Source organism: Papilio xuthus, unplaced genomic scaffold (genome assembly GCF_000836235.2).
Source record: "Papilio xuthus unplaced genomic scaffold, Pxut_1.1 DF828177.1, whole genome shotgun sequence".
NCBI classification, from domain to species: Eukaryota; Metazoa; Arthropoda; class Insecta; order Lepidoptera; family Papilionidae; genus Papilio; species Papilio xuthus.
The window spans coordinates 4,743,757-4,767,673 of NW_013530472.1; the positions used below are offsets into that span (position 1 = coordinate 4,743,757).

A 23,917-nucleotide genomic window follows, 5' to 3' on the forward strand; every position below is an offset into this window, starting at 1 on the left:
ACACATAGGAAAGGATCGTTTAGTGGCCATCCGTCGCCCGGCGTGTCAATTGTCGACTGACGAAACCGAAGGACATCGTGATAATCGCTGCACGTCCAGACGTACTATGCGAACACAATAACATGACACGCAATGCGATGATGCAATAATGTTCTTTAGCTTCATTAAAATATTCTTAAATAACAATATATCAATCTTAATTCTTATCTTAGTATGTACGTTACTAGGTCATAGTCAACCACACTAGTCCAGTGCGGGTTAACTTCACATACGCCTTTGAATTTCTTCTCAGATATGTGCATGTTGCGTCACGATGTTGTCCTTCACCGTCAGAATGTCGAATAAATGTACATATATTTAAATGAAAATCGAAACACACATAGGTACATGGCGGGATTCGAACCTAGCACCTGCAGATTACAAGACAAGTGCTTTAACCCCTGAGCCACGGACGTAATGATAGGATAGAATTACTAAAATGATATTTTATTTTTGCACTGAAATAGCGAAGCGATCGCTAGCCATAGACATCTGTAATTGCAAATAGTAGGCAAATCTATCTTTAAACAACGGAAGAGGATATTCAATCGATTGACAGAAGAGTAGAACATACTGTGTAGTAAAAAGTACAGGGTGATAAAGACTTGTATGTCTTTCCCACAAATTCCTATAGCCGGGCCACTATCAAAGCCATTGTCAATTTATTGATTGAAAAATTACCACGACCAGGAAGCGATGGCACAATCAATAAGCTATCAACAGGAAATTGTCGACGATTGTCACAAACTGTTCAATTATCCGAATTCACAACGGTTTTATAAAAAGACTGTTTGAAAATAGAATTGGTTGTACATCGAAAGAAAAGTTACAATATAAAAATTGAATTAGCTTCTGATTTGCAATTGTGGCAAACGAGCGAACGGTCACCTAAAATCGCTGAAATAGCGAAGCGACCGTTGCCCATAGACTTACGCAATTGCATATGCGTTGCCTACCTTTAATCGACGGAGGAGAGGATGCACAGAAAGAAAATATTTTCCCTTTCCATGCATCATCTCATCCTGAAAGTCCACTTCCATTTCCCATCCTTTCCTTATAAGAAAAAGGGTGGGAAGGGAAAGAGGACTAAATTAGGCCTCCGGGACACACACTCATCAGACGCAATGTGGAATAGCTTCCACTTGACGCCTGTCTTCTGTGTGGTCGTGGTATTACACCGGGCGAGCCGGGACAATTCGTGCGAAGATGTTAAAGCGGACTCTACCAAAAACGACTTGAGACTACGTTTTACATCTGTGCTTTACAATAAGATGTGTTGAACCATTACAGAGTTATTTAAAATCAAACTTATCCCACGGGAATTGTACATATTACCGCGATCATATTCCAAATTAATTATAGGATATTAGCTGTCACCCAGGTTATTAAAAAAAGACTTAAGTAGCCTATGTGTACTTCCAGACTATGTTCTATATGCATGCCAAATTTAATCGAGATCCGACATCCATTCATCTAAACATTCGCATTTATAATATTAGTAAAATATATAATTATGCGTTCAAAATAAACTTCAATGATTCAGATTAACTCCATGATAACACATATAATATACAAATATATATATATACAATATATAATTTAAGTATCTAATAATATTTAACACAATACAGTTTTTTATATAACTAGAATTGTTAAATTTTGTGGTTGTTTTTATATAGCATTCACGGAAGTAATTTAGTTGTCATTAAGGATTAAACGGTGATTACTCAAATCGGTAATAATAAAGGGTGATGACCTTTTACAATTTTGATAATATTGTGTACTTAATAGTATTTAAGTTGAAATATGTACGTAAATTGATGAAATCCATTAATGTCAAGGTCAACAGTGACTGATATATTGTCGTCTCTTTCTTTCTCGTTGACAAAACAGAGATATCTTCTTACTAATCTTATGCGAACGCTTAGATGGATGGATGTTTGTTTGAAGGTATCTGGAATCATTGTAATTTGTCATACATATAAAACATAGTCTAGAAGAACACATATGACACTAATAAAGTTTTTTTTTTATTCCGCGCGGACGGATTCTCAGGCGACAGCTATTTTTACATTAGCTACTTTCCAGACAAAGTCCTGACTAAATCGGTCCAACCATTTCGGAGATTATCCGGAACAAACGCGGCCTTTTGAAAACTTTATTAGCAACTCAACAAAATGCATCAACGGATCTTCAGTCTTTCTTTAGTGTCGTTAAAAATAATAATAATTAACAATTTCTTTTACAAACAGAAAGATTGAAAAGTCATTAATTTTGTTGTCAAGTTCGTTCCCGCCTAAAGTACTTGTAACAATTGTCTATGGTCTTGCGGCATTAACCTTCCTGTTAGTTCAATTAAATAAATGAACGAAAAAACAACAAACTATTATATGATTTCCCAGTGGACGCATCCGTCGACATTTTGTGTTGATTCAGTATTAAATGTTCGCAGAAGTCTAGAGGAAAATGAGTTCAAAATAGTTTTAGCAACACCATGATTACTTTATCCTTGTTATCTTTTTAATATTATAAATGCAAATATTTAGATGGATGGATGTTTGAAGGTAACTCCACAACGGCTCAACGGATCGTGATGAAATTTGGCATAGATGTAGAACATAATCTGGAAGAAAACATAGACTACTAATTTTGTTTTTTTAATTCCGCGCAGGCAACTGCTAGTATTAAAAAATCTCTCAATTGCGAGTTTCCCAAACATATTGTCTCTGTAACATTTAACAATTCATATGACTACTAGGCATGTTATAAACTGAAGGTTAACGAATTAATTTGGCCCACATCTACAAACTTTGATTTTTTTTTATAAAGTAGCTAAACAAAAGCATTTCCCGTTGGTCATCCAACGGGGAAATGCCGCAAGCCTCTTGGGAACCCTACCGTGCGACCGCAGCGATTTGGGGTCGATTTTTTTATATTTTTTAGTTTTATTTTTAGTTTGGTTTAGTTTTAGTATAATATGTAGTTTAAAGTAGCTAAATATAATTAATGAATATAATAATTATACAAGTAGATATAGATTTATTTCTATATTATCTAATCTTTTTAACTCGAAAGATAATAGATAAGATTAGATAAGATAAGATTTTATTCTTCTTTTAATAAGATAAAGATCGAACGATTGGTCAGTTGTTGAAAGTCATCTATGAACTTGAAATGCGGAAACGACTAAAAAAATTGTCACAATGTCTTTTAGAAGCGAGTTAATAATAACAGAGATTGCTTTAACAAAAACATTTTAAACTAGACTAAGTAGATTCTAGATATTATATTAACTAGGCATGTGTCTATACTTTATAATTTATTTAAATTAATTTACACGTATCGTGGCTTGAGCTGATTCGTAAATAGGATAAACAGGAATTTAACTTGCATTTTACCTTCCTTCCTTCCTTCCTTCCTTGTCATCGATTTATACAGGATGTGTTTTGAGATGTAGCTCAAAATGTGCTGTCGATTCATCACCACAAGTAAAAAGTCTGGTCTTTGAATAAAGCCTTGTTTATATTTTAAGGGCATAAATAGTACTTCGTTGCATTTTCAAACATTTGAACAAAGGTACACGTCCATTGGCTCGCGCCGAACGCACCGCACGCATAGCCTGCGTTCATCATCCGTGTCGTCAGCATCGAAAGAGCAAGCAAATCCGTTTAATCCGTGCGTGCTGTGTCTGACGTGAACCAATGGACGCGTACCTCAGAGTATTCGATTGTTTAATTTAATCATGATTCTTATTTTAAAGTCTAAAAGAAAATGATATTTGATAACTTATTTATTCTTGATTGCTGAATGTTTGTTTTGCGACTTAATAGGTTTTAAAAAAATAAACTGGATGACATTTTTAATAATTGTTTATTGAATCTTTTCATAAAAATTGACTAGACAGAGATCAAATATTAATTTACATAATAAAATTACTTAATAATTAACGTAATATACGTTTCTTAACACAAATATTTGCTTGTATTTATTCTATATAATAAGTACTTAGGAATAATCTATTTGGAAACAAAGTCGGGATATGGTTTGCGTGACGCCATTTTTAAAACTCTCATCTTACAAAATAAAATCTTTTAAAAGTTTAACAAATTAAAGAAATAAATTAAAAATATGTTTCAAAATTTAAATAATCTTTTAAGATTTATTATTATAAAACATAAGGTAATATAATCGAGCGTTAATTAAGATTTATTGTGTACATAAAAATAATTATCCCAAAAAGGTGAATAGCTGTCGTAAATATCAGATTCCAGTTTTTTATTTTTCACACTGGATTCATACGAACGTAGTTTAACATGAGGCGGTTTGATTGAATGATAATTTCTAGACGCAACACCGGTAACCGCGTTGTGTTCGACGATTGGCCTAAAACAAAATGGCGGCAATCTGTCAAATAGCAATAGACGAACATTTTCTTCAATTATGTAAAATACATTTTAATAGATAATTACAATAATAATAATATTAGTAAAATTGTTTTAATTTTTAAGAAGTCATTTTGATTGACGCAATTTCGAAGTTTTTACGTGTTAATGACTAGCATTGGAATATCGTAGAGGTTAGTTTTGGCGGGAAAGTCTACCGGCGGCCGAGGCCGGTCCACAGCAGGCCAGGATCGTGGTTGTTGGCTCCTGGGTACTCCTCGCTCTCCACGAACGATCTGCGGTTGTAGGATCTACAGGCAACGATAACAATACTATGTTATGTGTTATACAGAAGCATAGTGAAGCATACAGGAAATCGTAAGTTGTAAAATGTCTTTTTAAACATGTTTTATTGCAAAACATTATAATAATGCTGAGTTTTATAGTATTAGGCGACAAATATGTCGGCTACAAGTTTTAGCTAAATCAACGTAGTAACCATAGACATTTGCAACTAGTTAAAAAGTTAAAACCGTTGACTATTTTTTAGATAGGGGAGGGCACGTACACATAGACAATATCTTTCCTGTACATTGCCCTGCCAAATTTAAGGAAAAACATAGTAATTTACTAACGTAGCGTTAAAAATTTTGCATGTCCTCTGTTTAAAACATTTAGGTTTTAATTTGCTGTTATAGTTCTAACCTGATGTGTCCAGCAGGGCGCAGCGGGCGCAGCGCTTGTAGTCGTCTCATGCCACTCCCGGTACCACTAGCTCCTGTAATGACACCAAGTAAATCTTAGGTAGACATTTAGTACTAGCCTATACCGTCTTTCAACTACAACAAGTGGGTTCGTTGTCAAGCGATACTTTATCTTACTTCTTACTAATATTATAAATGCGAATGTTTATATCTCCTGAACCGCTGAATTGGTCGCGAGGTCGGGGGTTCGAATCCCGCCATTCGACTATTGTCGTAAACCATATGCTAGCCTAGCACAAGCCTAGAGCTGAGTTGGAATGGTAAAATAAATATTAGTAAATTTACCAAAAAAAAAACTCCTAATATTAAAAAAAAAACTAAGATCCAATATTGTTATCCGCGTTTAATCCCACTGACTTATCTCACCCAACCTTTAACATTTCACAAAACACGATCCGCATTCGAGAAACTAAATTATTGTGTTCTGACATTTCGATATTTTATTAAATTTACGTATTCTTTAGCTATTATTCCATGACATTTGTGACCTGTTTTTATTATTTACTTTCAAGTTATTTAAAATGCAAAACACATAAGGAAGACTATTTACCAAGTGCCGATATTAGTCACTAAAGAAAACATTTAGTGAAGTTGTCATAACCGAAAAACTAAGCCTAATAACCGTTGGTTTCGGAGACAAAAATCTCTGTATAAAACATATCGTCATTCCTGTCATTATCTTTGACAAAATAGAGATAACAATTTAAAACGGGGCGTTTCGTCTCAGAAACCCACGATTAATAATAGTGTTGTAAAGTTAATTTGACTAGAATAAAGACGACGGAAATTAAGGATGGAAAAGAGCGGTTGGATATTGATAAACTTTGGAAAATAATATAATAAAGTAAAAAGAGAAACTGAAAATATAAAATAGAATAATAAAATAAGATTAGCACGCACTGTTTGACTGAAGATATAATTACAACTGCTATTTTAAATAGGAACAAAAAATGAAAAAACGTACGTACGTACGTTATGTTCGAAATATAAAAATTATTAGCAAAAAGTATAAAAAGATTCCGTATATGTCGGCAACATGAACAGGAACTTTTTTCTCGAAAAGCCACGACTAGTAAGGTTATATAAAAAATAATATAACGTTTACAGCCTTAACCCTGTTGACCTGTAGAATGAAACAGACCTCATTTAAGATCAAAACACGCGACAAGAGGGAAGCAGGAAAATGTAGTACAAGAGCCTCGTATTATACGTGAGATCATTATCAAAAACATGTAAACAGGAAGACACCTTGGTCAACTGCATATATATAACCAGAGGACCTAGCACGGATATTTGTGAAGAGTGCCATCTTATCTTCATCGTCATATAATTTGTGCATCGCACCTATCGGTCATAAAGTGCAACAAAAATCTCATACTAATTCCGACGCAATTGACGATAAATCTTACTTCTTACTATTATAATATTATAAATATGACTGTTTGGATGTTCGTTGGTTTGAAGACATGTCCAGAACGTTTTAATGGATCGCTGAAATTTGGCATAGACGTGTAACATATTCCGGGAGAACACATAGACCAGTAATTAATTCCGCGCGGTCGGATTCGCAGGCGACAACTAGTCCAGTACATCAAAGATCTTATTTTGACGTAATTGATGATAAATATTACATTTTGTTTTCCGTTAGCTATTGGGATATTTGGATCAATTGAATTTGAACTAATGAAATTAAAAATAACCCGAATGAGAAATGTGGTTCTAGATCGATTATAGACTTTGGGCGTTAACCTATTCTCATAAAAAATTACATTTACGTATCTTGATTAGTACAACAGCAACATTAAAGTAATATCTTGTTGAATAATAACCAAAATATAAACAAGGAACATAAAATACTTGAACAAAAAACAACTGCAAAACTACACACACGATCTGAGTTCAAAAGAGTTTTGCTTGCACCGACATATATTTTATCTGCATCTCATCAAACTGAAGTGTCATGGGATAAAAATCTATAAAAGTGAACACATATCTGATTCACATGCAAATTACTTTGTACAAACAATGAATGTAAATCGATTGACTATTTTTATAAAAAACTGATATATGAACAAACAGACCACTCAACTATTAACTAATAATCCATTTTAAAAGAGGTTGGGAAGCAGATGTTAACTAGATTTGGCCACACACACACGCGTCACACGGCAGACGTAAAAACATTTCCACTTGACGCCTGACTGTTTAGTCGTGGTATTACACCGGTCAAGCAAGTCATTCTCGCAGCTAATTTTTTTTAATAACAGAAGAGGACAAACGAGTAGCGGGAACACCGAGGTGTTCACCGATGCCCATGGACATCAGCAATACCAGAGGAACCGCAGATGCGTTGCCGGCTTTTGAGGTGGTGGGAAGCTAATGTTGCGGACTCTACCACTATTGCTAAAGTACTGTAGATTCTATTGATATTATAAGGTTTTTTTATTATTTGGTGGCAAAAGACCAAGGGGCCACCTGGATTCGCCGAAATAACGATGCGATAGCTCCCTAGCTGTGTTGCCTACCTTTAATCAAAGGAGGAGACGCATAGAAAGAGAGTATTTCCCCTTCCCATGCGTCTCCTCTACCGTCAAATCCACTTCAAAAATAAAGAAGACTAAAATTAGACATCCGGAACACACACTCATCAGCCGAAGTGAAGAATCCGTTCCACTTGGAGCCTGTCTTCTGTGGGATCGTGGTTTATTGCTTAGGTACTACAGACTATTGATATTATAAGAATATTTTAAAATATGTAAGTGAAAATAATATCGACGTTATAAATTATGAATAGTACCGAATATAATTAACATGTCTTACCTGCAGGTATTTGAAGGACGTTCGGTGTCTCGTGGAATGTATTGGAGCGTTGGTGCGACGGTATCGAATTCAAACCGTCCAGATTATCGCGCAGAAAGTCGAAGAAATTGTCCATATCGTTCAACACACCTGTATATAAACATTTTTTGGATAAAAATTAACAATTGTACTCAGAGTCTGTCCTACAGGGCTCCCTGAAAAAGATTTCTAGTAGCGATAACGCCCTCGTCAACTAATTGATAGTTTCTAGGACCAAAATCTCAGTTGAAAACCAATGTTTTATCAAAGGTTACAGGGTCAAGCACTTGACTTGTAGTCTGCTGGTCCTGGGATCGAATCCCGCCATGTACCAATGTGTTTTTCGATTTCCGATTTACATATGTATATTTATCCGACGTTCTTACGGCGAAGGAAAACATCGTGATGCAACCTGCACATATCTGAGAAGAAATTCAAAGATATGTGTGACGTCAACCCTCACTTGGCCAGCGTGGCTAACTATGGCCTAATCACCCTTAACTTAGGGTAGACTCCAAGTAACTTGGTGGGGACTTATAGTGAGCTGATGATGATGAATGACAGGGATTGCGGTATAACTTATACAGAGACATTGGTCTTAGAAACCCATAGTAAACCTTTTATCTATCGATCTTTTGATTGCCTGACTACCAGTCAGTTAAGCTTGTTTGTTATTTAATATCATCAGCTCACTGTACGTCCCCACTGGGAGGCACAGAGCCTACTCTAAGTTAAGCGTGACTAAGCCTAAGTCAACGCTGACACAGTGCGGGTTTGTTGATTAGTTGTTAAACAATATAGTTAAGTCAAAAATGATACAACTAAGTTTTCAAAGATTACAAACATATGTACATAGTTAAAGACCCTTCAATTATAATATGAAAGTTGTTCCGTAGGGATATAAGTTATTTTGTGTAGGGCCTTGTACAATTAAACATTCAATTTGATGTTTGTTTACTTTAATCTTCTATTAAACATCGACCCCAATTCATATCTTATTCTATCAAATTTATTTTGACCTCCGAGAATACAATCATTTAGTATCAAACAAACAGATGTACCAAATCACAATTATATTTTAAACTATTGAACATTCCACATGTATAGACCGACAAGGATATCTTAACCGGTACGCATAAATACAACTAAATTATTCCAGCTCACTAACGCTCTCTTGTCAACCTCAATGAATGTCACTATATCCTTTTTGCACTGTAGTTGTCATTTTTTTTTCTTTTATGTCATTTTCTATGTCTAAGTAGACAGCAACATCATAACTCATGTCCGTAAATCCAGAGGTAGGTAGAGAGGCAGAGATTACGGACCTAAGACAAAGTAGGTTTTATATATTTTTGACAGAACCAATCGCGATAGCAGCGCCTCACCGATTCAGATATCCTCGTTTGACTATCGTAACAGTGATATTAAGTAAAAACCCAGTAATTGGAATGCACTGAATAGCAACGGCAATGGATATCACCGTCTACGGATACCCATACATGACATCAAACCAATGATGAGTAAAGCACGAAAACAATTACATCTCACAAAGAGCTAATGGGTTTTATTAGGTTTGATACCCGACACACAGACATCGATAATTGCATCTGTGTCTGCTTACCAACGCCGACATACGGCGATACGGCCTTACCGAGCGCTGGCGTCGGCTGCCGACGGCGACGACTGCCGTTCCACACCGTCGCGACTGCGGAACGCTTCGCTGTCTCAACACTGGAACAAACAACATCCTATAAGGCAAACAAACAAACAAACAGCTTTAAGGCAACAACAGCACGATGCGAACCGCGTACAGCAAAAGTCAAGCCAACTGCTTGAAGTTCGTCCGTGTCAGTCCGTGAATCCTTATAGATTAGACGATCACCATTTATCTTATTAGATTCATCATCATCGGGTCACTTTACGTCCCCACTGAGTGACTCGGAACGTACCCTAACTTAGGGGTGACTAGGCCATAATCAACCGCGCTGGCCCAGTGCGGGTTGACATCACCCATATCTTTGAATTTCTTCTCAGATATGTTCAGGTTGCTTCACGATGTTTTCTAAATAACAAATAAAAGAAACATTCAACAGCTTTTTGTTTATAAAACCACTTACTTCATATCATCATTATTAACAGTAACTGCATCATCTTGGTTATCGTCAGGATTAGTATCTTCGTTAAGTATGTTGGCACGTTGTAATCGATCTCGGGTAGCTTGGGGCCAATTGAACCATGGTTTATGAGATAAGAAACGAACCAGGTCCATCCCATGCGGCCTGAAGTTACTCTCGGCCATTATAAGAGTTGCTGCTGTAAATAAAATTGACAATAAATTGTAATTATAACATACTAGCTGTCGCCTCCATCTCCGTCAGCGCATAACTTAATTAGTAGCCTATGTTCTACAGACTACGTTCTACATCTATGCAAAATTTCAGCAAGATCTATTCAACCTTTCCTGAGATACTTTCAAACAAACATCCATCCATCAAAACTTTCGCATTTATAATATTAGTTAAATAATTGCACATCTTTATATATATATATATATATATATATATAATTCTTCTGTGAGTGTGTATGTCACTGAACTTCTCTCAAACGACTGGACCGATTTTGATGAAATTTTTTGTGTGTGTTCAAGGGGATCTGGGAATGGTTTAGATTCAAAATTTTGTCCGCTGGACAATGTTTTTTTAATTAATTTTTAATTTATTAGTAGTTGTTGATTTTGGAATGTTTTACATTGGATCCGACAGACGGCGCTGCCATCGCAGTGTCAAATTTTAAATAATATTCGAATTAAAGACGTGTAGACAGGACAACGTCTGTCGGGTCCGCTAGTATACTATAAATAAACACAAATACACTTTGTTAGCGCGTCATTCCTTTCTTATGTTCTATTTGTTACCGTTCCGTTGGAAGATTAATGACTGTCCCATTGTTTTTGTAGACAATATATCTATTGTCGAGAAAGAGTTGCCGCGTGTCGCTTCTAGTTACATGCACTATAAAGTGTATTTTAAAATATTGACATATATTTAATGACAATTCAAAAAGACAAACAACGCAAGAATCTTCGTTTCTCACATCATCTTAATGAAATATACGAATCTATCAAATCAGGTTACAAAGATATAGTTCTTTTGAACTGTCTTTTCGATTATGGAAGGAATGACAATCAATTTAGCATATATTTTTATAACTTTTGCGAGGCGGAACATTTAGGCGGCCATTACCACTCTCAATGTTATTATTTAACAGTGGTAGAGCCCGCTTTCACATCTTCGCACGAATTTTCCCGGCTTGACCGGTGAAATACCACGAACATACAAAAGACAGGCGTGAAAAGGAAGCAATTCCGCGTTTCGTCTGATGAGTGTGCGTCCCAGAAGCCTAATTTAGTCCCCTTTCCCTTCCCACCCTTTTTCTTATAAGGAAAGGATGGGAATTGGAAGTGGACTTTCCGGATGAGAGGGTGCATGGAAAGGGAAGATATTTTCTTTCTGTGCATCCTCTCCTCCGTCGATTAAAGGTAGGCAACGCATATGCAATTGCGTATGCCTATGGGCAACGGTCACTTTTCTATTTCAGCGATTTCAGGTGGCCGCTCGCTCGTTTGCCACCTTATGTTATAAAAAAAATGTAATGTAGGTATGATGTTCAAAAACATTGATTTTTTTTAAGAATCAAATGATATTTTTTTTTTGTTTTGAGTCACAATTAAATAAATTCAGCCTAATACTGTTAAATTTATAAGATAAGATATGACGATTGGTTAAATGAGGTTAGTAGTGTTAGGAAGAAAATCTGACATTGTGCCGTTGTACTGGCGCAACACTATCCTTATAAAAATATCGACGTTTATGTCCTCTCACTAATCAATCTGACACTTGACTTTGTTAAAAGCGCGCCAAATATTTCTAACTAATAATGTCTAAAAAAATTTGTATAGAATGGTTGGTCCTTCCAGAGTATACTTTATTCAACAAAAATCATTTTTAACACATTTAATCCCAATTCTGGCTTATTTACTTCACAAAATGTACAAATTAAAAGACATTCGTTTTAATCTAAAATATCTTATTACCATATAGTCGGAATTAAACTGGTAAAAGCCAATTTGAAAGCAACAAGGGTTATGTAAATGTCATTTGAAGTAGATACTTAAAATAATGTTCTTAAAATTAAACCTTTAAAGAATAGCCAGCGGCTTTAACGCTTTACAGTATCAAAAATTAGGAGAAATTGTTTTAAACTAGCTGTCGCCCGTGACTCAGTCCGCGTGGACTTAAAACAAAAAAAAACTAAATTAGTAACCTATGTGTTCTTCCAGACTCTGATATGTATACTAAATTACACCGAGATCTGTCCAGCTGTGCTGGAGATACATTCAAACATACATCTAAACTTTTGTATTGTAATATATATACGATCTATTTATTAGTGCCTAAAAAATATAAATACTAGGCCTTACTATAAAAATAAAAAAATTAAGCGTCGGTGACTCAGTGGTCTAGCACTTGACTTGCAATCTGCAGGTCCTGGGTTCGAATCCCGCCATGTACCAATGTGTTTTTCAATTTCCGATTTACATATGTACATTTATCCGACGTTCTTACGGTGAAGGAAAACATCGTGATGTAACCTGCACATATCTGAGAAGTAATTCAAAGATATGTGTGAAGTCAACCAACCCGCATTTGGGCAGCGTGGTTGACTATGGCCTAATCACCCTTAACTTAGGGTAGGCTCCGAGCCCCTCGGTGGGGATGTATAGTGAGCTGATGATGACTATAAAATTAGACAATAAATTTTATCTTAACCTTTAAAATAAATCAAGAGAAACAAACCCAAAATATATTGATGTCATTTTTGTAAAACAATACCGTATAATATATTATATTTTTCCTTTTACATGTCCTTCGAATTTTACCCTTTGTCATATGACCGTTGTATTGGATATCAAACCTCAATATATTAGCTCAATTGACGCCACGTCTGCGTTTGTTAACGTACGTTTACATTGTCGAAATACTTGTTTTAAAACATATTGTTATCCCTTACATGCTCCTTGATAAAAAGAGATAGCAATATACTTTCGTATATAAATATGGAGTAGCTAAATATACGGTCAGTTTGTTTAGGGCTTCGATGTTAATAAATGCTAAGTTATCGTTGTAAGTAATTTTAAGTTATAGTTATGCTTAACTTAACATGTTTAACTTATACTCTGTAGATGATAAATTCTTACTTGTTTTAACTTTTTTTTGAATGTTATTTTTTTATGACCGACGGAGGAGGGGATGCACATGAAAAAAATATTTTCCCTTCCCATACATCCTCTCATCCGGAAAGTCCACTTCCACTTCACAACCTTTCCTTATAAGAAAAAGGGTGTGAAGGGAAAGAGGACTAAATTAGGCCTCCGGGAAGCACACTCAGCAGACGAAACGCGGAATAGCTTCCACTTCACGAGTGTCTTCAGTGTGATCGTAGTGCGTCCAGATCCGAGCCAATTCGTGCGAAGATGTTAAAGCAGGCTCTACCAATTTATTGTGTCGAAAAATGACATAATAGTACTTAATTGTTTAATGTCGAAAAGACTATTTCACTGGAACTCTAATCTTGATTGAGCTTAACTATATTTTAAACATAGTCTATGGCCGCCTGATACACGCGAAAATATTATGACATTTTAATAGGTCCAATTGATGTTGAAACCACGGTATTACTGGTTTCTATAATTGGATAAGTCATTGCTTTGAAATAACAGCGTTAGTTTTGTTCCGATTTCAACATGTCTATTGAAGTTCCTCCCTGTTTATTTTATCTCTATTATTAGTTCGACTTTCCGCCACTGTTACCAACCGAAACCGTCAGCGCCAAAATGGCGATAATCAAATACGCACAAAATACCACGGTAATAGCCTATCCATGTTTATAGAGGAGCAGTACACGTCATACTATGAAGCGATGTGTTTACCTTATTGTCATTCCTTTCACTCTCTTTGACTGAAGAGAGACAACAATATGCATAATGCAAGCGATTCGGTAGTGAAAAAACAAGGTCATAATTATGTCGTTATTGCGTTCCATGGGGGATAGACAAAGTGCATTCGCTAGGAAGCGATTTCATAACAAAAATGTATTTAACTGACTCGCGTCCAATGTTATTGTCAGTTCTATACATTTTTGAAGTTCGATATGGTATCGCCTCGTAGCGAATGTATTTGTTTATATAACTAACGCAACTTAATAAAATGATAATGAAATAGTGTCGTTGGCTTAGTCCATTTCTCTATAGTCAAACATGTATTGGTTGTCGTAAGGAAGGGATCTTATTTAATGAAAATCTATCATTAAAAGTTAAGCTTACAACTAAAGTTGTGTTCGAGGCGTTTATTAAAAAGTAAACTTAGTGCACGCAGTAATCTGATATTGAATAAAGCGGATTTAGTTGCCTTGAAACGTTTTCACAATTTTATAACATACTGTATAACATGTATTTTTAGTACATTGTTTCTTTATACAGTATGTCCGAAAAGGACGTATAAATTAATGAAGAGGCAAAATTTTATACCATCCAGATTCAAAGTTGTTCAGTCCGTCCGCGAGATGGCTTTATAAACACTAAAACTGTCTGGAATTCAAAAATAAATAATAAATTCATTCTTAATTTTCTTAAGCTATGCATTTTATCTTCAGCCTCTTGTATTAAACTGTAATAGAATCTATCTAGAAGTAATATTATTTAAATGTATATCTTCATACATTCAGTAGATAAGTGAATTCCCAAGGAAATTGTTGCCTTAACTCTGATGGCTACTTCGTGCTAACCGGAGCTCTTAACTATTTCAATTCAAAGTTCCTGCCTACGCCGTGACAAAGTCAATTCTTGTAACCTATGAGAAGTAACTTTCGATCCTAAGGGGTGTAACTCACAATTTTGAAAGTAAATCTAAGATTTTTTTTTTAATTAATTTTTTATTTTTATTTTTAATTTGGTTTAGTTTTAGTATATAGTTTTTTTTAATATAGTATTAATTAATTCATTTATTTTGTAGTGGTTAGTTATTTAGTAAGATTATATTTTAATTTATAATTAGGTTTAAAATAGAATAATAGAAATATTCAATGTAAGTAATAAATTATGATATATTCTATATTATCGCAAATGTGAATTAATCAAATAAAAAGTTTCTATCCATTAAAATTGATAAATAAATATTTTTCTTCGTTTATGTGAAAAAATTGTTGAAATCGGGTAAAGATTATGTTCTCGGTACGTTTTAAATGTATTTTTTGGCTGGAAAGAAATATTCCTTTGTCTTTTTACGATTAAAAAAAAATTTTTTTTTTCTTTTATGTCATTGTAAAGCAAAAAGAGCGCGAATGTTTGCTAAAATGTATATTTTTGCATAACTTGAATTATTTATTATGTGTATTTACACTGTTCCTGACCCTTGTTTCTTTTAAATTAACTTATTTCAAGCAATTTAATCAGAGAAAATGTTAGAAAAACAAATTTCCTCGACAATGTATACATTGGGACGGAATTCGCGCTTTTTTTTTTTTTTTTTTTGTTTTGTGAGATGCCACACTCGCGTTCCTAACTTGATGGTCAGATCCTTTATTAATCATTTTTTAATACGAATATAACTTTTTTACGTTTTTGATTTTTCCATCTTATTCTTACTAGTTTAATTAACAAGTTAAAATACTGTAAAATTAATATAAATGTTCATTAAAAAAACTATGTAGCAATACAAAAATGAGGACGAATAATTAAAAATGATATAATGAAATAAGGTATACAAAACAACATAAAGGTTATAAAAATAATTTAATAAGAGCCATGACTACGATTATTTTGAATTTAAGTTAATAAAATATAGATAATTATAGACAAAAAGCTCGGCACTATTAATTTTTCGTTTAGTTTCCGAAAACAATATAAGTATTCTTCACTTAAGAGAGATCTAAAAAAAAATTACTCTATATTAAAACGATTACAGAGTACTAAAATGATATACATAGTGTATTTTATGAAAGAAATATATACAGGATGAATTTGTAAAAAAAAGTTGTATACAGGATGTACTTCTTTATTATATCTAAACAGTAGATCGCATTTATGATTTTTTATTGCGTTTGGTTAAATTAGAATTAAATGGATTAAAAATATTGGAAATAAGCAAAAATAGTTCGAGAATGTTGATTTCACTCATAAAAACATAAACATTAAAACTTTAATGCTATAAAACATAATGGGGTACGTTGTGTTTGACATTTTTATAATGAAACAGTTCAAATTTTAATAGCATACAACATTTTATATAATTTTGAAGCTTTTCATTTCTGAAATATTGAATTTAACGTTTTTAATAAAACACAAACTTTATTCGGCCTCCGAAAGAGTGGAGTGGGCCAGGAAATTCCAAAAAAAGAAAAAAAAAATCCGTCACTTAATAGAACTAACAATTTACTAAATAAAATAAACAATTTAAATTTATTATTTATACTTATGTTTAATTATAGCACTATTTTCAACTATTAAAAAATAAAATATGCGATGTTTTGAAAAACTAAAAACAATCTAAAAACTTTTAGCCTCCTTAGTCTCGGATAAAAAGCCTCACTCATCAGTGGTCAACTTGTTAAACTTACTTCTTATCTTACTAATATTATAAATGCGAATATTTAGATGAATGGATGTTTGAAGATATCTCCAGAACGGCTGAACGGAAATCGATAAAATTTGCCACACATATAGAACATATTCTCAAAGAGCACATAGGCTAATTAAGATTTTTTTTAATTCCGCGCGGAGGGAGTCAGGGGCGACAGCTAGTAATTAAATAAATAAAACAGTGACTATAATAGTATAAAATGTAGTCTATTTTGTCATCTGCCATCATTCAACACCTTTATTTACATTGAAATGTTAACAGAATACATAATTAGAAGGAATTAACCTTCCAGAGCCACGTAAACTTTAGATTTATAACTGTCAAGTATCATAATTGTTAATAAAATTATTGTACACTCACTGTCTCCTGTGAATTAAAAAAAAAACTTAATTATTAACCTATGTGTTCTTCCAGGCTATGTTCTAAATCTATGTTGAACTAGCTGTCGCCCGCGCCTCCGTCCGCGTGGATATTTAAAAAAACTTCATTGGTGTACCCACCCATCCATCCATTCACATCACATCCATCTAAACATTCGCATTTATAATATTAGTAAGTTAAATAAAAAGGCACAAAGTAAAAAAAATAGAATAAATAGTATCCTATGTCCGTCTCCTGGCTCTAAGCTACCTCCTCACCAATTTTCAGTCATATCGGTAAAGCCGTTCTTGAGTTATAAATAGTGTAACTAACACGACTTTCTTTTATATAGATATAGATTTCAGCGAGATCCATGCAGATGTTCTGTACATCAATCTCTCTATCCATCCGTCCATCTAAACATTTATAGTGTAAGTATGATGTCATCCTGTCATTATCTTTTTTTTATATCATAAGGTGGCAAACCAGCGAGCGGCCACCTGAAATCGCTGAAATAGCAAAGTGACTGTTGCCTATAGACATCTTTGACGAAATAGACATATAACATGTTTTAAATTTGGGTTTAGATCTCAGAAACCCATGATTAATATCTTATTTAAGAAACCTTAAAAAACATTGTTTACTTAACCGTCATTATTGACTAATCGATTGCCTAATCGTGGCACGGGGCAACTTACCAAAAAGTTTTATCAACTTTTCGACATAACTTTAAGTTAAAACTACTAAAGTATCCGCCAAAAACGTGACAACAGTTTAACGTTTTAATCCAAGGGTGGGTTTTCACTGCCTTTTACATTTATTTAAAAAAAAATTCTCATCGAACTTATTCTCTTGGAAAAACAATATAAACAATAATTTCGCTGCCTAACATCTAATGCAAACAACACACATAAGATTACATGACAGTTTATGTCTTGTAGGTTTTAGGGAAGGGCGGTTGGTTGACCGCCCAGGACAGAAAAGGGCGCCCAAAGACTGTAAAATTAGGGCGCGCCGTCGTAATTTTGGCCACAACGCTGATAGTGATAAAATACACTGTAGGATACAATGTTATATAACTGACAGACATAAGGGAAATTTATATTAACTTCACATAACTGTACATATTTGTATTACACGCTAAAGTATTGCCTGTAGGTTATATAAGGTCAAAATTGTCATGCAAAAACTAACGTGTGTAGACGGCATAACAAAGCCTTGGCACTTAGAATATTGTCTACGAATGAATAGTCTAGCAATTCAAAGGGAGAACGCTGCCAGTATCTTCGGAACCTAAAGGGGCTCCTTTTAATAATATATTTTCATTAATTATTAAGTATATATTTAGGCATTTAAACATAATAATAACAAAAGAAGAAACATGATAAAACACTGAAAACTTTTGCATCTTTCCTTAAAAGCGCCAGTTGAGATTACTGTCAGTTAATTCTATCTGTATACGATCATGTTTCAAATACCAATGCCAGTGACAAACTGGCGATAATCAAATAGGCACAATATACCATGGCATATAGCCTGTCCTAAGCGGCAGAGGTAGAACTTGATAGTACGGAAATCGAAAGGAAGAGACTCAGAGGCCGCCCCATGAGATGGACTGACAAAATAAGCACCATACCCAACACTAAAATACTTAAAGCCATCCACATCGGCGAGAATTAGAACGGAGCCTACTAGAGATGGTCAAGAGGAGAGTTCGCTACCCTCTGGGGTGAAGAAACGATTTGCAGAAAGAGAGTTAATTCTAATAACCTCTAGTTTACGTTACATGTTAAACATTAGTTTGAAGTATAAGTCTAATTGGACCACATCGTCTTGTTGCCTCTAAGGCACGCCAATTAAATTAAAAAACAAAACGTCATATAACTTGTTGCATAAATCTGTATATGAACTTAAAAGTTTGTATGGAGATGCTTTCCTTTGGCAAAATAACTCTATAATTGACATATTTGAATACAAAGAATTAGTAGTAATACCAGTCATCATCATCATCATCAGCTCACTATACGTCCCCACCGAGGAGCTCGGAGCCTACCCTAAGTTAAGGGTGATCAGGCCATAGTCAACCACGCTGGCCATGTGCGGGTTGGTTGACTTCACACATATCTTTGAATTTCTTTTCAGATATGTGCAGGTTGCATCACGATGTTTTCCTTCACCGTAAGAACGTCGGATAAATGTACATATGTATATCGGAAATCGAAAACTATTACAAAAGAAAAAAATAAAATTAATGATAAACAAAAATGCGTATAAAGACGCGTGGGAAGTGATTGATTGATAAAGTATATTAAGAAATGCGTGAAAACTTTCATCATTATTACACCTACGAATTAATTAATTAATAAACACAATTATAATACTGTAATAAATATAATGCAACAAAAAAAAATGAAAACAATTACGATATATAAAGTTACAAGACACTGAAAAGATATTAAAAAGATTTTTCGCACAAAAAATACGAATTAAAACGATAAACTATTTTTTTAAATACTTAAATTATTTTTACAAAAGGTTTTTATTTATAATTTAATATAATCATTTTTAAACGCGCTTATAAACGTCACTGTATTCGGATAAAAAAAAAAAAACATTACGCAGAACGATGCACAATTAAAAAAAAAAACAATAAATTATAATTAGTAACGATTAAAAAACAAAAGCTTAATTCGATTCACAATTTAAAAAAAAAACAATCTAGAATGTTCTTTATGGTAATTTAAATTCAAAAATAGAATCGTAAAAGTTACCTGAGAGCAGGAGTAGCGCGGCTGTGGTCGCCCTCATGTTCCCGCCAGAAGTGCCGTATTCCTGACGTTTACTCGCCTTATAGCAGGCCCGGTTAAGGCGTAGGACGTTTGTCATTCTCCCTCTTACCGTCCACTTTCCCCTTTAAATACATACGAATCTCCAGAGCTTTAGTGAAATTACAAAAGAAAACTTTGAAACTTTCAAGGTTAAGGTTATTAGAAACTTAATTGAAATTATTGCTTAGTTTTCTAATCTGTAATTGAAAAACTTGTATTGCAATAGTTTTATATAACACTAGCGGTCGCTCGCGACTTCGTCCGCACGAAATAAAAAAATAGCCTATGTGACCATACTATGTACAAACATGTGTGCCAAATTCATTCTAAATCCATTGAGTCGATCGGGAGAGACCTTCTAACATCCATCCATCCATCTAAACATTCGCATTTATAATATAAATAGATAGTAAGATGTAAAATAAGAATCGAATTATCTGAATATGGCAGTTAGTTATATTAGTTATCATAAATTCGAAACTTGAAATGGATGTATGGATATTCGTCACTAACAAAACTAATACTATTAAAAAGATCTGGATGAAATTACAGAAATAGACTATGGTCTTCGTATAGCCAACTTAGTGAGCTTTTTATTTGCGCGCGAGAAGTCACGGGCTACATCTAGTCAAATAAAAAAGTAATGGATAATGTTATTAACGTAATTAAACGACAACGAAAGAAAAAAAAAACATAAATGGCCAGTATTTATGAGTGATCATGCTAATTATTAGCGCGAGTGAAATATCACCTGTTGCGGTAACGTTTTTAATAAAAAAATTCCAGTATTTGTTCTTTTAACGCATAACCGTATACGGTGTTATAAATTTTCTTATTCCATTTTAACACTGGCCTGATTTCCGATAAAAAATCAATATGCAACCTTTGATTTAAAAAAAAAATATTGTCTGTACCAACTGACTACTATATGGATAGGCTATAAGCTGTAATATTTTGTGCCTATTTGATTTTTGCAATTTTGACGTTGATGATAGCGGCTGTTAAAAGTTGTGAGGATTCAAACTATTAATAAAGATAGAATTAATTGTCAATAACATCAACGGCCGCGAAATTGGAACGAAGTAAAATTTATAATATAATTTCCAAGCAACAGCATTTGGGATGAATACGAATCAAAAACCACAATGGAATAAACATGCGTACTTAGATAACAAGATACGTATAAACATACGTAAAACATACCTTCTTATTAGTCGGGTGATAGTTTGGGATTAAATGATTATGAACAGAAATTCACGTGGCCTCAATATGGGCAATATTGTATTTTCCTAAGCCATCGGATTACAGGATCTTAAGTATTTTGAAACGGCTCCCCTCGTTAATTACGCGATTTCGTAGTCAATATTCATCGAAATTGGAAATTGCTAATACGTTTATTTTAAGTTATAAAAAGTTTAGCTTTAACCCCCAATATTAAATTTCTCGGAATTTGTACAGCGAATAATAACGTTGGCGATTAATTATTTTAGAAGTTTTTATTTTCACATAAACGAAAAAGTAATGAAATTTAATGACTACAAAGGTAGAGTAAGACCAATGAAAGTATGGATGGATTGTTTGAAAGAGGATATGCGTAAGGAGGTAGATCCAGATATGACCGCTGATAGAGATGTATGGAGGAGTACATACTCTGACGATCCACCGCAGGGATAATGAGAGGTTCTGACGGGATCGCGGACGAAAGCGAAAGCGTGCCCGTGATCCCGTCCCGATGCGTTGGAGGAACAGAGAGGTTTAGTGGGTATGCCTCCGTTATGGAGGAGAATCCCACATAACTACCGCGTCCCCCCCGGGGCGCGGAGTATGCATAAAGCATTCTTCTCTGGAAAAAAAAAGAAAAAAAAGGAATAATGAGAGGCTGATGAAGAGAATTTTTTCATAACTAAGTAGATAAAACGTTATTTTTTTAAACTCTCGAATCAACTTTTTATTACCATAAATCCAAAATACATTAATCTCCCGAAATATTATACTTTATTAAGCATCGTATTTATACGATCAAATCGAATGCAATAACTTCCTTAATTAGTCATTAACCGTGGGTTTTTGAAACCAAAATCTCTATATAGAACATATCGTATTTCGTGTGTATCTTTAACAATCCTGAGATAACAATATATTTTAAACGGAGGTTTGGTCTCCAAATCCACATCATCAGCTCACTATACGTCCCCACCGAGGGGCTCGGAGCCTACCCTAAGTTAAGGGTAATTAGGCCATAGTCAACCACGCTGGCCAAGAGCGGGTTGGTTGACTTCACACATCTCTTTGAATTTTTTCTCAGATATGTGCAGGTTGCATCACGATGTTTTCCTTCACCGTAAGAACGTCGGATAAATGTACATATTTAAATCGGACATCGAAAAACACATTGGTACATGGCGGGATTCGAATCCAGGACCTGCAGATTGCAAGTCAAGTGCTTGACCACTGAGCCACCGACGCTCCGTGTTCCACCCACGGTTACTTATAAAGGGAGACCTTAACATCTCTGAGTGTTGCAGTAAATGTAACACAAAATAACTCTATTGTAAATGTTATTTCATTGAAAGATGAAAGTCACCCTCCTAGTTGCGTATCCCTCTCTTTGATAGCTCTCTATTCTCATGAATTTGATAATTTTAAAACGACAATCTCATGTATTTTTAATGTAAAATACAAAGCTATCGTTCTGAATAATAAGTACAGTCAGCTGAATAAATATATACAATACAATGCTTCAGAAAATTGTATACATATTTAGTTTCAAAAGTACATATATATGTGCTTTTAACCTCTTAATTACACGGACACTTTCATTCATGTATTTACGTGTACGTGAAAAATATCTATGAAACCATAGTTCTATACAAACTGGATATTTACAACTGTATATAATATACACTTATGCAGCTGATTGTACACTATCATATTAAGAGTTTAATATGACTACTACTAATATTGAGAGCGTCAGTGGTTCAGGGGTTTAAGCACTTGACTTGCAATCTGCAGGTCCTGGGTTCGAATCCTACCACGTAGCAATGTGTTATTCGATTTCCGATTTACATATGTACATTTATCCGAAGTTTTTACGGTGAAAGAAAACATCATGATGCAACCTGCACATATCTGAGAAGAAATTCAAAGATATATGTGAAGGCAACCAACCCGCACTTGGCCAGCGTGGTTGACTATTGCCTAATCACCCTTACGGTAGGCTCCGAGCCCCTCGGCGTGGACGTATAGTGAGCTGATGATGAATATTATAAATGCGAAAGTTTAAATAGATGGATATTTGTAAGAAGGTATCTCCAGAACGGCTATGGGGATCTCGCTGAAAGTTGGCATTCATATAGAACATAGTCTGGATGAACACTTAGGCTACTTATTAAGTTTTTTTTTAATTTCACGTGGGTGGAGTCGCGTGCGACCGCGTATAGTATCATTATATTTTTATAAGTACCAAGAAGTACTAGTAATACTTTCATTACACAGTCAAATACATATAGAAACAAGACGTAGTCTTTTACCTGGCCATCTCTTTTAATGTGAAGAGGTTATGTTTACGAGAGGGTCGTAAACGAGAGCTTTTACTATACAAAGCTCTATATTGCGTTATAAATACAGATAGGAATTATGTTCTTATCAATATTATATAATACTCTTATAATAGTATTAGATAGAATAACATTCGTATACATAAGAATACAGTTTTTGAGATCCGACTTCTACGTAATTTTAGGAAGATAATCCGAAACTATGCCGGTGTACTAGCGCAACACTAGCCTTATTAAAATATCAACGTTTATGTCCCCTCACTAATCATTATGACACTTGACTTGGTTGACATTCGCGCCAAATGATTCTAACTAATAATGTCTAAGTCCAAAAAACACAATTTATGCAGTATTTTAATTTATCTTACTTCTTACTTATGGATAGATGTTGGTTAGAAGTTATATCCAGAACGGCTGCATGGATATTGCTATGATTTGACACATTACTAATTG

At 34.3% G+C, this 23,917-nt stretch overlaps 1 protein-coding gene across 1 annotated transcript; it reads right to left on the reverse strand.

The window, feature by feature from the left end:
* Positions 1 to 4,631: 4,631 nt before the first annotated feature.
* LOC106113718 (uncharacterized) lies at positions 4,632 to 19,886 on the reverse strand. Its single transcript, XM_013306588.1, has 6 exons — positions 19,851 to 19,886; positions 10,141 to 10,336; positions 9,675 to 9,754; positions 8,006 to 8,134; positions 5,127 to 5,199; positions 4,632 to 4,732 (listed from the first exon to the last, which is right to left on the reverse strand). The coding sequence occupies exons 2-6, from the start codon at positions 10,320 to 10,322 to the stop codon at positions 4,636 to 4,638; spliced, it is 561 nt and encodes a 186-aa protein (XP_013162042.1). The 5' UTR covers positions 10,323 to 10,336; positions 19,851 to 19,886; the 3' UTR covers positions 4,632 to 4,635.
* Between the last annotated feature and the right edge of the window lie 4,031 nt (positions 19,887 to 23,917).

Bases quoted from the DNA above. Each gene is read 5' to 3' on its own strand.
- LOC106113718 (XM_013306588.1), bottom strand. From the start codon at position 10,322: ATGGCCGAGAGTAACTTCAGGCCGCATGGGATGGACCTGGTTCGTTTC. The intron at 9,755-10,140 runs GTAAGTGGTTTT...TGTTTGTTCCAG, and splicing joins GTTAATAATGATGATATGAA to TGTTGAGACAGCGAAGCGTT. The intron at 5,200-8,005 runs GTAAGACATGTT...GTGTCATTACAG, and splicing joins CGTCCTTCAAATACCTGCAG to GAGCTAGTGGTACCGGGAGT.